General features: G+C 41.8%; 1 protein-coding gene across 1 annotated transcript; it reads right to left on the bottom strand.

Annotated features, from left to right (window-relative positions):
- Positions 1–1903: 1903 nt before the first annotated feature.
- On the bottom strand, positions 1904–15269 carry APOH (apolipoprotein H). Its single transcript, XM_081219069.1, has 8 exons — positions 15173–15269; positions 12676–12855; positions 11165–11261; positions 9673–9749; positions 8717–8905; positions 6098–6277; positions 3720–3917; positions 1904–2058 (listed from the first exon to the last, which is right to left on the bottom strand). The coding sequence occupies exons 1-8, from the start codon at positions 15234–15236 to the stop codon at positions 2003–2005; spliced, it is 1041 nt and encodes a 346-aa protein (XP_081075195.1). The 5' UTR covers positions 15237–15269; the 3' UTR covers positions 1904–2002.
- Positions 15270–16669: the final 1400 nt, after the last annotated feature.

Raw genomic sequence — 16669 nt, 5'->3', positions numbered from 1 at the left:
TATTTTAAATTTTTGAAACAATAAATTTAATTAGGAAAGTATCTGCAGCAAAAGGGAGGATAATAGAACAACATATTCTCTCCTTTTCTGGAGCAAACCCAGCAATCCAGTCTGGGGCAAGGGAAAGGCTCTAAAATTTTTACTGCTTTCTTTCCATTCCTAGAGCTGCGAGGTAAGATGAGGGGGAGGTCCATTTTTAAGTGAATAGGTGACAAGTTAAAGAAAACAGTGGTCCTAAAACTTAGTGCTAAAAGAGGAAACTCAGGGTGGATGGTTTTTTGTTCAGCAAAATGCCTAAATAGGGCTTTTTGGTTTAGAAAGGGGAGTAACCTCCCACTCTCAAAGCTGACCCTCAATACACGACATGGAGAAAGATAAAGGGGGGGGGAGCAGAAGACAGAGAAGAAGAAGAAGAGAAGGGGAAGGAGGGGCCAGGGAGGGAGAGTGGAAGCAAGAGAAGTTGCGAGAGAGGAAGAGGGAAGAATATCGAAGGAAAGGATTGAGAAAGAAAAAGTAAAGCTGTTCTTTAAAGTTAAGTAATGGGCATTTGGAGCTTTTGAATGACATCCTGGGAAGTGGGGGGCACGCTGATTTCTGTAAAGGGAGGAAGAGGAGAAAAGCATCTTGGAGGAGAGATCGGACCACACCACGTGAAGGCAGGTGAATCCTGAGGAAGACGCATCCGGGAGGAAACACCTCTGCGGACACAAAGTTTACGAGTCGTGATGGGCAGTGGTGATGGCAAAGTAAACAACTCTTTCTGGGACTTTTATAAAAAGGGATACAGAGATGGAGCAGTAGCTAGAAAAAGATGTGAGGTAACAGTAAGGTTTTCTTTTAAAAACAGTGGTGATATTATTGCATATTTATATGCTGATAGAAATGCTCCAATAGAAAGGGGAAAAAATAAACATGGAAGATCATTCATCAGAGGAGCAAAATCCTTAAGTAGGAGACAGAAGACGGGATCCCGGACATGAGGTTTGCCCTTAGATGGGATCTCAGAGAAAGGAGACGGAGGGCAGAGACCCTGGTGCAGACATGGCTGAGATGGTAGACTGGGTCATGGGAAGATTGAAAAGGGTCTTTTCTATTTTCTCTGAGAAACAAGGAGCAAGGTCATCGGCCGAGAGTGAGGACAGGGGCGATGGCTTGAGAAGGGCTGAGAAGAGAAACAGCCACGTTGGGGAGTTGGGGAGAGAACAAACTAGTGAAATGCGGTAGGATTGCCAGGCACAGTTGAGAGCGTATGTGAGCCCCATGTTCATGAATCAAAGTGGCACCTATTAGCATAATTGTGAGGTTTTCTTTTTTTCCAGCAACGTTCAGCTGCTCTGGTGCAGGCACAGGAAAGGCAGCTAGAGCCTGGGGTGGGGTTTGCCAGCACGTACTACAGAAGGCGAAAAGGCCAAGGGAGCATAAACAAAGGAGCAATGTCAGTGATGGGTCATGGAATTCTGGTGGGTAAGGAAAGCTATTTAGGCATTATGTAAACCAAACTTTTAAGGGTTCAGATCCATTTTTATTGGCCTGAAAGTCGATGCATTCCTTTATGGTGATGCTTCTCAAACTTAAGAATGCAAAGAATTATCTGGGGACTTTGTTATAAATGCAGATTTGGGGGCCATCCTCGGAAATTCCGGGACACAGCATTTTTTTCCTTTGTAATAATTACCAGGCGATACTGATGCCAGAGTCTGTGGACCATTCTAAGAAAACTGTTGCATCGCAGTTGTTTTAGGTGAAAGCGTTTAGGAGTAGAATTAGGGAGAGGGTAACTGGGTTACCTAGGTAATTATTTACACTTTCCATTTCACAGCCATGCAAGGACAATGTTCCAAATATTTAGGTTTCTTAACCAGATAATTAAAAGTAAGCTACCATGGAGTAACACTGCAATGGCTGATGCAATAAATTCAGTCACTTTATTTTTCCATTTCCATTAGGTTCCTTGGACAAACACATACAAGTATGACATTTAATTTTGAATCAGAAAACCAACTTAGCATGGTTTTACATCAGATGCTTCTGTTTTCCAGAAAGCCAAAGAACTGTGCTCTGTTTGGGGAGAAAAAAAAATAAACATTTTAAGAGAAACAGTCATCTCTTAAATCTGTTAAATAGCCAAGCCAAATCAAATACATTTTATAAGTGTGTCGAATAAATCTAATTATGTGAATGAAGGCATTCAGTGTGAGTTTTAAGGGATTCGAGAAAAATCAGGGAAATCGTAAGTCACTCGTTTCCAAGAGAGAAAATAAAAGATTATGTATAATTCTGACAGTCAAGATTAAAAGAAAAAAAGCTGTATCAGCCCTTTATTTATTTGCCAATGCACCAACAGTGCTGCATCTGTCTGAAGACTGTAAAAGAGAACAGCCTGAAGAAATGCATTAACAAAGCTCTGTTTGTTTTTTTTAAATTATCTTCTGCTAATATTTTTTCTGCTGATCTGTGCTAGGATTACTGTACTTTGTCAACTTTGTCTCACGAGGGCTCTGCTATGTTTTGAACAATAACAATTTATCCAGTGCATTTCTAACTATTTGTAATTATAGTGATAATAACCATCATTATTATCATTGTGTACTTACTCCATGTCACGCATAATATTTCTAATCATCAAACCTATGAGGTGGGTATCATTTGCTGGTTATCATTTCCTTCTCTCTCTCTAGCTGGCCACTTCTCAGACCCCTCTCTCCTCTAATCTGCTCCCAACTCTCTCCTCTACCAGCTGATACAGGGCTGTCAACATTCTTGAAGCATTTCTAAACCTAGGGGCAATAATAGCTTCAGCCTCTGGCTGGTTCCTCCTTTGTAGAAACAAAGATATGTAGACCTTAAACCTGAAACTAATGCTCTGTGATGACCTAGAGGGGTGGGATGTGGGGGGAGGGTGGCAGGGAGGCTTAAGAGGGAGGGGATGTATGTATACGTATAGCTTATTCACTTTGTTCTACAGCAGAAACTAACCCAACATTGTAAAACAATTATACTCCAATAAAAAAAAAGTTACTGTAGGCAATGTTAAAAGAAAATAACATTCTTGGAGAAGATATTTTCATAGCTTGTAATTTTAAAAAAATGTTTTGTATCCAGAATTTATTTTAAAAAATAAATTTTAATTTAAAAAAAACCCTGAAACTAATGGCTTTAATGCTGGCCATTATACACTTCTTTATCACCCACAAACACAATATCATCTTCCTTAAAAATGTTTTGCTCTAACGAATACTTTGCTCTAGTGGGTACTTTTCAAACTCTAGGAATTGCCAAAGGAAGGAAAGAAATGTTAGAAGATCTATAAACCAGTGACCATTGACATGAGTTACTTTGTAGTTTGGGGTGAGTTCTTTATCATTTGGGACCAAGAGGTGGTCAATATTATTATTCAATATTCCATTCAATATTATTCTTAGTATTCAAGCATAATCTGGAATTATACATGATGGCATAATTCAACACTCATCAAATAAAACCACAACCCTGAGTTTTAAGGAAAAGAAAAGAAAAGGAAAATGTGGGGAAACTAAATGCAGCTTACTGCTTCATCTTGCTGTTTCCTCCTGCCCCACTCTCTTAAAAAATCCAGTAGCCACATTAACATGGCTTCTTTTAGTCATCAGGTAATAATTATGATTATTTTTTATCAATAATTATGATTATGGTGAGGGGCAAGCAGAAGTGCTAGCTAAACGTTCCAGTGTTGAACTCACCCTTGAAGCATTTGGGGATTTGAATGATGCCGTCTATGCACTGGGCATCCTCTGTATAGCTACACTTCTTCTCCTTATTTTTGCAGAAGAAAGAAACTTTTTGGCCATGCAGCATTCCATTCTTAAATTTGTCTTGGATATTTACTCTCTCTCCTTCATATATCACGGTAGCTCTTTTAACAGATAATTTACAAGACGCTGAAAGAGACAATATTTGTAGTCAAGACAGGACTTCATTTACTCTTTCTTAAAGAAAGTGTAGCATTTGAATCAGTAGATGTTCAGACCTGAACCAAAGTGCTCAAGACGAGAAGGTTCTAAGATAGTAACATCAGTATCATTGCTAACTGCTGTTCCTTATCAATAGAACCTTTAATCATGGCTTCCAAGATCATCTTTTCTTCCCCTGGAGTAGCCACATAAGAAGGTCAGAGCAGGGAGGGAGGGAGACGCAAGAGGGAAGAGATACGGGAACATGGGTATATGTATAACTGATTCACTTTGTTATAAAGCAGAAACTAACACACCATTGTAAAGCAATTATACTGCAATAAAGATGTAAAAAAAAAAAAAGAAGGTCAGAGCAGAAGCATCAGATACTAGGCTTCTGTGCAAAAGAACTCCTATCAGATACTGCCATTTCAGATAAGCGTCCCCGCCCCACTCAGCTCCCATTTATTGAGTTGCGGCACCACCACCAGCCACTGTGAGCGTTGGCTCATAACAGCTCATAAATGCTCCTTTCTCTGAAAAATGGCCTTCAGCCATAAGAGAGCCACCTCTCCAAAGAGAGTATGCACATCAGTCCACAACCCCAGGGTCAGGGAAGGGAGCAGCCCGCAGCCTATGACAGGCTGACAAGGGGATCAAAATAAGCAGGTCCCCTTGCCTCTCGATGGGATTGACTCCCATGGTCCAGAGCTCCCAGGGGATTAAACTGAAGTTAAACTCTAGCTGAGACCACATCCTTGTTCAAAACATGGTCCCTGAGTTGGCAGCTTCAGCATCACCTGGGAACCTGGTAGAAATGCTAGCTCTCAGGTCCTATTGCAGATCCAGCAAATCAGAGACTCTGTTTAAACAAACCCTCTAGGAGATTCTGATTCACAGTGAGGTTTGAGAACCAGTGTCCAGCTCCATCCCACCTGTCTTACATTCTTTTTCCTGAGACTCACTTAATAAACCAACTGCATTTGAATCCCTGTCTCAGGCTCTGCTTCTAGGGGACCCCAACCTAGTCATATGTCATTTTGCCTGTTGTGCCTAAATGCCTTTTCTATTTAAACTGTCCAACCCGGACTTCCCTGGTGGTGCAGTGGTTAAGAATCCGCCTGCCAATGCAGGGGACATGGGTTCGAACCCTGGTCCAAGAAGATCCCACGTGCTGCGGAGCAACTAAGCCCGTGCGCCACAACTACTGAGCCTGTGCTCTAGAGCCCACGAGCCACAACTACTGAAGCCCACATGCCACAACTACTGAAGCCCACATGCCTAGAGCCCATGCTCTAGGCACGTCTGCAACAAGAGAGGCTACGGCAGTGAGAAGCCCACGCACCATAACGAAGAGTAACCCCCACTCACGCAACTAGAGAAAGCCCGCGCACAGCAACAAAGACCCAACACAGCCAAAAATAAAATAAATACATTATTTAAAAAAAACAAAACTGTCCAGCCCACAGCAACTTGAGCAGAAATACAGTGCAAAGTTGGTGTTCTTTGCATAAGCATGACACGGACCAGATCAAGGATAGACATCTAACTCAAAAGCAACCAGCATCTCAGGGAAAAGATGCCAGTGAGTGATGAATCCTTTAGTTGAGAGGTCCTGGTGTAGAATCAAGCCAGGTTCAAGGTGAGTAAGCAGAGAAACAGAGATATGAGAGAGACCGTGAGGCCAATGAGATATGGAAAGAGTAGCAATAGTTCCCGACTTGCAGTTGCAGTCCTCAAGAGGACCAGTTGTGTTTCATTTCCTCATATTCAATGTCCATACAATTGCCTGTTGCCTGTTTATGATTCGTCACCATTTCCTGGAACTAGCTGGAATGTGTGGTTGGGTTTTGCCACAATGAGAAGAGTCTTGACTAGAACAAAGCAAAAAAGGATGCTCATGGGCCAAGACTTAAAAGCAATTATAGGAAGCACACACAATCTTCCACCATATTATCAAGGCTTACAACAGATATGTTTATTTCATGCAGTTTAATCTCAAACAGGATTGCTAAGCGTGAAGTTTCCCCATGCCCATATAAATCCCAGTAGCTGTGAATCAAGTCTGAGAAACAAAGTGGAAAATGACTGGAACAAGAAAATGGCAAGTAAAGGTGATCCACTGGATGAATTGGGAGGCAGTTTAAGACCTCACCCATATTTCTTACCTTTACAACTTGGCTGTGCAGACCATCTTCCTAATTTGCCACATTCTACTTCTTCTGGTCCATCCAAGGCATATGTATCATGGCAACCATATGTGGCTTTATCCTTGTAATAAAGTACTTGCTTTGCAGGATAGTTCACAAATCCATTGTCTGGTCTTGATGGGAACGGGCATCTTACTTCTAAAAAGTTTAAGCAGTAAGATGTATTAGTATAAATAGCGTGGGGTCCAGTGGTTACGGAATAGCCCGCACTTGTCTCTCTTATACCACTGAATCACTGGGTGTTCCTGTGCCTAGAACACAATTTCTGGGGACCTTGGTGCTTAATTCTGTCCACTTTATCTTATCCTTGTGAGACTCTGGATATTAAAATAGAAACAACAACACTTTGAAAGTAAATTAATGAATTACCAAGTGCTTTGGGCTTTCACATAATCACAAGGTAGTATTTATTGCAAACTTCATCTGCACACAGTCTAAGATGGTGGGTTTGAAAGACGGAAAAGTCTGTCTCTTTTAACCAACAGACCATGAAATTAAAACACAGAGATTCCCTCTATGCACACTAGAACAGCATTATTTGGATTTTAAATGTTAAATCTAATTCTTATGACTGTCTTCAGACTATAAAAGAAGCCAGCATGAAATAAGAAGGAGAAAAATGAAGGCTTCCCGGCTTTCTTTAGATCCTCAGTGGTAGAGCCCCAAACCCGTATCCCTATTTACCCCAGTAAAGAAAGCCAAGCTGGAGGGAGGAGCACAGAGCTCTTGGGAGGAAGTCTAATGAGATGGTTCAAGAGTACCAAATCCAGTGCTGTACTGCTTGGATCAGTTTTGGCTCTTCCACAAATTGAGTGCAAAAGAATCTATGAGTCTATAATTACGCTAAAAAGAAATAGTTCATGGAGGAAAAACTCTTCTCTGTAGAAAAATTCCAGCTAATAAATATAGAAGGAAAGATAAACTTAGAAAGCCACCATTTTGTAACCACCAATGTCTCAGCTGACTGAGTTCAAGGATTATCAGTGGATGCTAAAATGAGTTAAATGAGTTAAAAAGTATTTAACTCAAATCCAATCATGAGTAAATAATCGACCAAATTCACATTGTGGAAACTTCTACAAGACAACTAGCATGTACTCTTCAAAAATGTCAGTGAAAGACAACCAAAAAGGCAGGGGATAATTCTTAACTAAAGGCGACCAAAGAGCTATGACAACTAGATAGAATATGTGATTCATGATTAGATTTCACATAGAACAAAACACGTGTATAAAGGATATTTCTGGATCAGCTGGGGTAATTTGCATATGAAATAAATATTGTTAATTGTATATAATATAATTGTTTAAATTATTATTGTTAATAATTCCAAATATGTTAAATGTCTTGGGTACAGTGATAACATATGACAATGTTGTTCTTAGGACACTCATGCTGCTGAAGTATTCACGGGTAAGTGTCATGATATGTACAACTTATTTTCACGTGATTCAGGGGGAAAATGTATGTCTATAGAGAGAAAGAGAGAGAATGTCACAACATGCTGACGGCTGATATATCTATGTAAATGGCTGAAAAAAAGAAAAAAAAAAGAACCCACTGCTTAGGACTTGGGAGAATTAAATGAGATGACACATATATAGGAGGAGACCAGTGCCTGGCCCAGAGTTTAGTCCCCCAAAAGGTGCTAGGTATTAGTAGTTGTAGTAGTTTCCCTATGCTAAAAAGCACTTATGTTTGAATCATTCAGTAGGTATCTGTAACACCCACTGCGGGAGAAGGTAACAGTCCTTAGTATAGTTCCTGGTGTGCATGATAAATTCTACTTGTTATGCAGTTGACAAATTCAAAGATAGTAATGATGAGTCAAATTAAAGGAGAAAGAATTTTCATATATATTTTTATTGTATTATTATTTTTTTTTTTTTGCAGTACGCGGGCCTCTCACTGTTGTGGCCTCTCCCGTTGCGGAGCACAAGCTCTGGACACACAGGCTCAGCGGCCATGGCTCACGGGCCCAGCAGCTCCACGGCATGTGGGATCCTCCCGGACTGGGACACGAACCCGTGTCCCCTGCATCGGCAGGTGGACTCTCAACCACTGCGCCACCAGGGAAGCCCCATATATATTTTTAAATCAAGTATTCTTGTGATTCTTAAATTTAGGTAAAGACTACAAAAGCTTATATCAATCTGACTGCAACCCAGTTTTTCACCTCAGTCTCTTTGGACTCCCCAGTTTAATCCAGCCTCACAGTAATACTCAGCTGTCCATGCACACACCCTGTTCCTTCACACCCCGCTGGCTCTCCCCATCCTGTGCCCTTGTGTGGTAAGCCTATGCCATTCCCCCATTCTCCACTGCTCCCGCAAGCCCTTCCTCTGGGAAGCTTTCCCAAGCAGCTGCAGACAGTCCACTGCATCATAGCTCATCTTCCTGAGCTCAGAAGTCAGGTCTCATTCATCTGGTATCCCGGGTGCCTGGCAGGTGGCAGATGCTGATAAACATTTGTTACACAAGGTCATTTGAAACACCCCATGATAGAGAAATTTTCAATTCTCTTCAAAAAAGAGATTCTACACTCCCATGATTATTCTGTCTTATCATTGCACTCACCCTTACATTCCGGTAATTCTGTCCAGTTTCCATGTTCTGTGCAGGTAATGGTGTCATTTCCAAACATTGCGTGCTGTGGCAAGCATTCAAAGACTGCCTTGCCTCCATAGAAGGAGTTGTTCCCAGACAATGGCTGATAAACACTAAGTTTTGCAAACTTAGGTATAGGTGGTGGAGGGCAGGTTGTAGCTGAAAAAAGAAGGAACTATCATTTTAATGAAAATAGTTGAGTCTTTTAAAAGTGCTCTTTACAGAACAACAACAACAAAAAAATCCAGAGATTAACTTGGGAAAATGCAAACTTTGATCAAATGCCAGGGTAAACACAGTCAACTGGAGAAGCCAAAGAAGAAAATATGATCTGGAAATCAGATGTCTGAACCAGTCAAAAAACTAAAAGATGAAGGAAATTTAAGTCTTGCCACCACTGATTTGCCTGTTACAAGACCACGTTGCTCATGACACCATACGTCTTGGATCCAAACGCTACCTTGGAAGACGTTCCTGGGAGTCAGAATTGGCGAAGGACTTTGCTGAGGGAGCCTCCTGCAATAGTTGCTGATGACAAGTCATTTGTGACATCTGAGTGACATCTTGGTCCTAGTTTAGGTTTGTTTGTTCCTGTTGAATACCCCCTGCTTTTGTACTCTGTCTGTATGGAGCTTACACAAGTAGCTTCACACAGAGACTCAGAAGTGGGTTGCCGTCCTGACCTAACTAATCTGGAGTTTCAGTGTTAGAGTCAGAGTCAGGGTCAGAGTTTGTCATTCCAAAGCGGTTGTTTCATCTTCCAGAGTAAGATATCAGGATGAACAGTCCCCAGAAAGGTGACCAACCATTTCATGGAGCTGGGACTGAGGGGGTTTCCAGGGTGTAGATCTTATAGTGGTAAAACCAGGAAAGTCCCAGGCAAATCAGCTGGTCACCCTCCCTATAACTGGGGCCCACAAACTCACGAGCACAGACAGGAAGTTGCGGACTCCATTCTCCCTCCTTAGTGCATTGAGCAGAATTAGCTCCTTTCAGATAAAACCTGCAAAGGGAAAATGTAATCCACTAAATTATAAAATAATCCACCCATGGCATCTCAAATGTCGTTTCTGTTAAGCATTGCTGCAGATGGATATTGGCTTCTCGGGACTTCTCTGGTGGCACAGTGGTTAAGAATCTGACTGCCAATGCAGGGGACACAGGTTTGAGCCCTGGTCTGGGAAGATCCCACGTGCCGCGGAGCAACTAAGCCCGTGCACCACAACAACTGAGCCTGTGCTCTAAAGCCCGCGAGCCACAACTACTGAGCCTGCGTGCCACAATTACTGAGGCCCGCATGCCTAGAGCCCGTGCTCCACAACAAGAGAAACCACTGCAGTGAGAAGCACACACACCGCAATGAAGAGTAGCCCCCGCTAGTCCACGTGCAGCAACGACGACCCCCCCCAAAAAATACTGTTGGCTTCTTTTCCATCTTATAATACTGTTTTCCTGAGAGGCTTAACATTCCTCTAAGGCTCATCAAGTCTCCCAGCCTAAGGCTGCAGGGAACTGCTGAAGAATGAGAAGGTTCCATCGCTAGTGGGTATGGAAGCCAACCCTACCCAGTGCCCAAACCCCTTGTCTCCAACCAGCTGGTCAGGTTAACTGCTTCCAAGCAAAGAACCACATCTTTTTCAGGATCACAAAAGTGAATCAGACCAAATAATCTCTAATATTCCTTTTCTGAGAGCCTGCTGACCCAAATGTTTAAAAACAATGCAGTCTATTTCCATTGCAAATGTACCAATGTCCCTGAAGCCAGTTTGTTCAAGGTCACTCATCATGAAGCCTACCAGTCAATTGGTGTTTCAGATGAAAGGACTGCCTCTCTTTCACACACAGTATTTCTTAATCTCTAATCACAAACAAGCTTCCTCAGTGAAATTTTGCCCTGCTCTACAGCCGATGAGCTATCGCCAGTGTCACTGATGGTGTATTTGCTCATAAGGCACATGTCACATGACCAACCATAAGTGCTTTCTTCTGGGTTTGCTGTGAGGAGGAAGGTTATGCTCTACATCATCGCACTCAGCCTTCTCCATAGAATTCTCTTCCACGAGGTCACAGTCGATGAAATTAGCCTCATAACTAAAGCCCAAGTCCGATTACTAAAATATTTTAACCCTCATGCCAAGATTTGGCCCAGAGATCATAAAGAATTAACACCCAGTTTCAATAATTTCAATGTACTCCTCAAATAAGTAACTAATCAGGAGCAGAAAAATTAGAACGTTGACTTCATATTTCACTAGCTGTTGTATTCTCCACCCCTTACCCCACCCTCAACACCACTGTGGATTTGTATTCAGTGATTTGTACTCAGCAAGTCCAGCCTAAAGACGAGAAACGGACCAGGCTTGATGATTAGCTTAAGGGCACAGGAATGGGCTGCATCTATGAGCCAGAAGTCCTTACCCGGTATTGCAAGAAAAACTGATCGTGTTGGGATATTCAAAAGTTGTATAGCGTACAGTTCCATTTCCTAAGATTCCAGCAAAAGGACATACTCTGGCTGTGATTTAAAGATATAAAGGTCAATTTCCATTTATAGAATTTACTATTAAAATAAAAATGTATAAACTCATTCCTATCCTTTGATCCAGTAACTCTACTGGTAACTATTCTAAGAAGATAACTCAAAATAAGTCAAATGATATATGCACTAAGGCACCCATTGTATTGTTTGCCATGCAGCACTCGGGATCTTAGCTCTCCAACCAGGGATCGAACCCTCGCCCCCTGCAGTGGAAGTGCAGAGTCTTAACCACTGGACCGCCAGGGAATTCCCTGTATTGTCACTTCTAATGACAAAAACCAAACAGTCTAAATGTTCACTATCATGGTATTATTTTAATTAATGGTAATTAAAGGGTAAATCCACCTGAACTATGATACAGCCAATAAAATATGGATTATGAAGACTACAGAGATATAGTCCATGTTTCTGATATGCTAGTGAAAATAGAAAAATACAAAATGGTATCAACTCACTGCAATGAGGAAAATATACACGCGGAAAATAACTTGAAAAAGAAAGTTGTTAGTGTTCCAAAGTTATGGCTGATTTCCGGAAAAATTTTCCCTAATGATGTTACAGTGGTTTTTCATTAACAATTACGTTTTGTCTTTTTTAATCAAAAAGGATATTAAAATCACTGTATGAACATATATAGTTTTCACAAATGGTACCACCCACACAACCAAAATAACCAGAGCTCGGATAGGTCCATATAGTTATTTTTACTGCTTGACTTCTACATAAAATTGCCAGAAATTCTCTCAGGTGGATTGCTCAATAGTCGACTGTGAAAAAATAATGCCAGCATGATATCACAGAACCACATTCTGAGGAATAAATAAAAGCAACCATCGGGAATTCCCTGGCGGTCCAGAGGTTAGGGCTCTGCGCTTTCACTGCTGAGGGCGAGGGTTCAATCCCTGGTTGGGGAACTAAGATCCCACAAGCTGAGCCACGTGGCCAAAAAATAATACAGCAACCATCTACCATAAAGTCATATATCTGTGAATGTATATATACATATATAATTGTTATATTACATATGATATATTATTACATATAATATTCCTGTACATTATTAATTTAATATATTTATATTTTATTATAAATATAATTTGTAATATAATCTCCACTTTTCTTTTCACAGCGGCGGTGTTTTCCTCCCCTTTTATCGTACCAAGTCTCTTTTTAAAATCTCCCCTAGTTCCAGGCTATGCTGCAAATAGCACTTACTGTCCTTAGCCTCTTCTCCTGTGGAACTCCCCACAGACCCTCCTGTTTCTTCACAGCCCTGCACTCCACAGTTCTGCTGGCTTTCTGTACCGCGAGCATGACAAGGTAGGTCATCTCCCCAAAATGTCCAGAACGTGAATGATGGGAAGAATGCATGAGATGGAGGCTGACTTACGTGCACATCTCAGAGTGTTGATGGGCCAAAGTCCAGTGAGCGGGCAGATAAACCGCCGGAGGATCCCTCCCCGGGCCACGTAGCCTGGCTGGCAGGAGTACACTATCTCCTCCCCGGGGTCATAGGATGTTTTTAATGGAACAACTCTGGCAAATGGTAAGTCATCTGGCTTGGGACAGGCTGAAATAGAGCACAGAGCAGTTGCCTGAGAAATCTGTATTTGCATTTTTAAGTTCAGCTAGCACACACAATGAAAAATATTTCATGCTACAAATAATATGCATGCTGAGTTCTGTACCAAATACTTGACTTATGCAATACCTCGTCTAATCTCCTCACCAACTTTTTTTTTTTTTTTTTACTTTTTATTTTATATTGGAGTATAGCCGATTAACAATGTTGTGATAGTTTCAGATGCACAGCAAAGGGACTCGGCTATACATATGCATGTACCCATTCTCCCCCAAACTCCCCTCCCATCCAGGCTGCCACATAACATTGAGCAGAGTCCCCTGTGCTATACAGTAGGTCCACTGGTTATCCATTTTTTTTTAAGTTTATTTATTCATTTTTTTAATTAGTTTCTGCTTTATAACAAAGTGAATCAGTCATACATATACATCTGTTCCCACATCCCTTCCCTCATGCATCTCCCTCCCTCCCACCCTCCCCATCCCACCCCTCCAGGCGGTCACAAAGCACCGAGCTGATCTCCCTGTGCTCTGCGGCTGCTTCCCACTATCTATCTACCTTACGTTTGGTAGTGTATACACGTCCATGCCTCTCTTTCGCCTTGTCACAGCCCACCCTTCCCCCTCCCCATATCCTCAAGTCCATTCTCAAGTAGGTCTGCGTCTTCATTCCCGTTTTGCCCCTAGGTTCTTCATGACATTTTTTTTTTTAAATTCCGTATATATGTGTTAGCATACGGTATTTGTCTTTCTCTTTCTGACTAACTTCACTCTGTATGACAGACTCTAGGTCTATCCACCTCATTACAAATAGCTCAGTTTCGTTTCTTTTTATGGCTGAGTAATATTCCATTGTATATATGTGCCACATCTTCTTTATCCATTCATCCAATGATGGACACTTAGGTTGTTTCCAGCTCCGGGCTATTGTGAATAGAGCTGCAATGAACATTTTGGTACATGTCTCTTTTTGAATTATGGTTTTCTCAGGGTATATGCCCAGTAGTGGGATTGCTGGGTCATATGGTAGTTCTATTTGTAGTTTTTTAAGGAACCTCCATACCGTTCTCCATAGTGGCTGTACCAATTCACATTCCCACCAGCAGTGCAAGAGTGTTCCCTTTTCTCCACACCCTCTCCAGCATTTATTGTTTCTAGATTTCTCTTTTTTTTTTTTTTTTAATTAGTTTCTGCTTTATAACAAAGTGAATCAGTCATACCTATACATCTGTTCCCACATCCCTTCCCTCATGCATCTCCCTCCCTCCCACCCTCCCCATCCCACCCCTCCAGGCGGTCACAAAGCACCGAGCTGATCTCCCTGTGCTCTGCGGCTGCTTCCCACTATCTATCTACCTTACGTTCGGTAGTGTATATATGTCCATGCCTCTCTTTCGCTTTGTCACAGCTTACCCTTCCCCCTCCCCATATCCTCAAGTCCATTCTCAAGTAGGTCTGTGTCTTTATTCTCGTTTTGCCCCTAGGTTCTTCATGACATTTTTTTTTTAAATTCCGTATATATGTGTTAGCATACGGTATTTGTCTTTCTCTTTCTGACTAACTTCACTCTGTATGACAGACTCTAGGTCTATCCACCTCATTACAAATAGCTCAGTTTCGTTTCTTTTTATGGCTGAGTAATATTCCATTGTATATATGTGCCACATCTTCTTTATCCATTCATCCGATGATGGACACTTAGGTTGTTTCCAGCTCCGGGCTATTGTGAATAGAGCTGCAATGAACATTTTGGTACATGTCTCTTTTGGAATTATGGTTTTCTCAGGGTATATGCCCAGTAGTGGGATTGCTGGGTCATATGGTAGTTCTATTTGTAGTTTTTTAAGGAACCTCCATACCGTTCTCCATAGTGGCTGTACCAATTCACATTCCCACCAGCAGTGCAAGAGTGTTCCCTTTTCTCCACACCCTCTCCAGCATTTATTGTTTCTAGATTCCTTGATGATGGCCATTCTGACTGGTGTGAGATGATATCTCATTGTAGTTTTGATTTGCATTTCTCTAATGATTAATGATGTTGAGCATTCTTTCATGTGTTTGTTGGTCCTCACCAACTTTTGAAGGGTGCTATTGTCATCTCCATTTCACAGGTCCGTATACTGAGGCTTAAACAAGGTAAATATCTCATGCAGGAACTTTAGGCATGGCTATATCAAAGAACAAGCACCAATCCACTCTCTCAAGCATCCACCCTAAAAAGAATTTAACTAATCATTATGGATCCCTGGCATATACAAGGGGGGTGGATATATGAATTATTTTTTTCAAAAGCAAAGAGTACTTACTTCGTCCTGCAATAGCAACATGGCAGAGATAACTTGAGAACAAGATGAGCACGGGAGGAATCATTGTGGATGGTTCACACTGGCACAACCAAAGTGCCTTTCCTCTACTAAAAAGAGAGCTGTAAATATTAAAGTGCTTAAATATTAACCATTTTGGGGTGTACTTTTATCTCTGTAAATAGAAGATAAAGGATCATGGTTTGAAAGGAGCTCCGAGACCTACATTCTTTAATCATTTACTTTTCACTTTGGCGGGTCTGTTGTGAAATCTTCGGTAGATGGTTTCTGTCTTCATGATATTTATGTTAATGGCACACAATAGCTCGGTCTTGCCTCTGTTACAATCCTGGGAGTTCCGGATTGCCTGGCCTCTGGTCCAGACCTCTTGCTCTCCATCCTTGGTTTGTGTAGTGGTGGATAGAAAACGCGAAGGCTGAATTACCTGTTCCACCCCCAGCCTTGGCATGCAAACTGAGGACCATCACTTATTTTCAGGTCTCTTCACCTCTAAAATGACGTTCCAGGTTCCAGATATATGAGCAAAGAACATCTTCACGGCAGCATCTAAGATTATAAAGCCTAAAAAACTGAGGTCATCATCTTCTCTCACAAACTGAGTGCTTCCTCTCTTACCTGCAGCGAGTAACATGACCGCCCTGGTAGCCAGTTTCCAGCCTTAGCGCTATCCTTGCATTCTCAATCTCCTCCTGCGCCAAAGTCCTGCTCATCCGTTCTGAAGACTTCTTAGGTCTGTTGAGCCAGATTCTAGATCTGTTTGAAGGATTGGGAAGTCGATGTGAAATTACAAGTTTGGTCACTAAGAAGTACAGAAGTCGAGTAGGAGAGGATGGGCCAATGCTGATGATGCTGTTTAAAAGGGCTCAGAGCAGACCATCCAGGACCCCACAGTTCTCCTACATATCACTTGCTCTGAGGGACTGAGTATACAAATGGACAATGGCTAGACAACGTATAAAAACAGAACTCTGACCCACAATCTCTAGCAATCGGCCAAACTTAGAACCAACCAGAGAAAACCAAGTGCGTTCCTCTAATCCATCACATAGGATGCCCGGCTTCCAGTTAGTCCACATCCAGCTTCCCCAAACCAACACCCTCCCATCAGGGCATACTTGAGGCTTTCCCTTTCCATCTGCAGTAAAGTTTTCCCATCCTTTAACTGATTTGGGATGTCTGCCAAACACAAATGATGATGGCTAACTGCCTTCCGATAGCAAGCTCTGAATAAATAGCCTTTGCTTGTTCTCATTTGGGTGATGGTGTTTTATATTCACAGGTCTAAAGTTCCTTGAGACACATCAGTTTGAGAAATATTCTTGTCAGACAGCAATTCTTAATGATGCTGCTAATGAATATGCTGTTCCGTGACAAGGAGAACAGAGTACAGCCACTAACATAAAATAAGGGTCCTTCCCCTTTGCGATTAAATCACAGTCTTCACACACACGCGCGCGCGCGCGTGCGCATGCACACACA

The sequence above is a fragment of the Mesoplodon bidens genome, assembly GCF_964165515.1.
Source record: "Mesoplodon bidens genome assembly, chromosome: 19".
Lineage (NCBI taxonomy): Eukaryota > Metazoa > Chordata > Mammalia > Artiodactyla > Ziphiidae > Mesoplodon > Mesoplodon bidens.
Note: the sequence above shows the minus strand (reverse complement) of the source record. Positions and strands in the feature narration are given on the sequence as shown.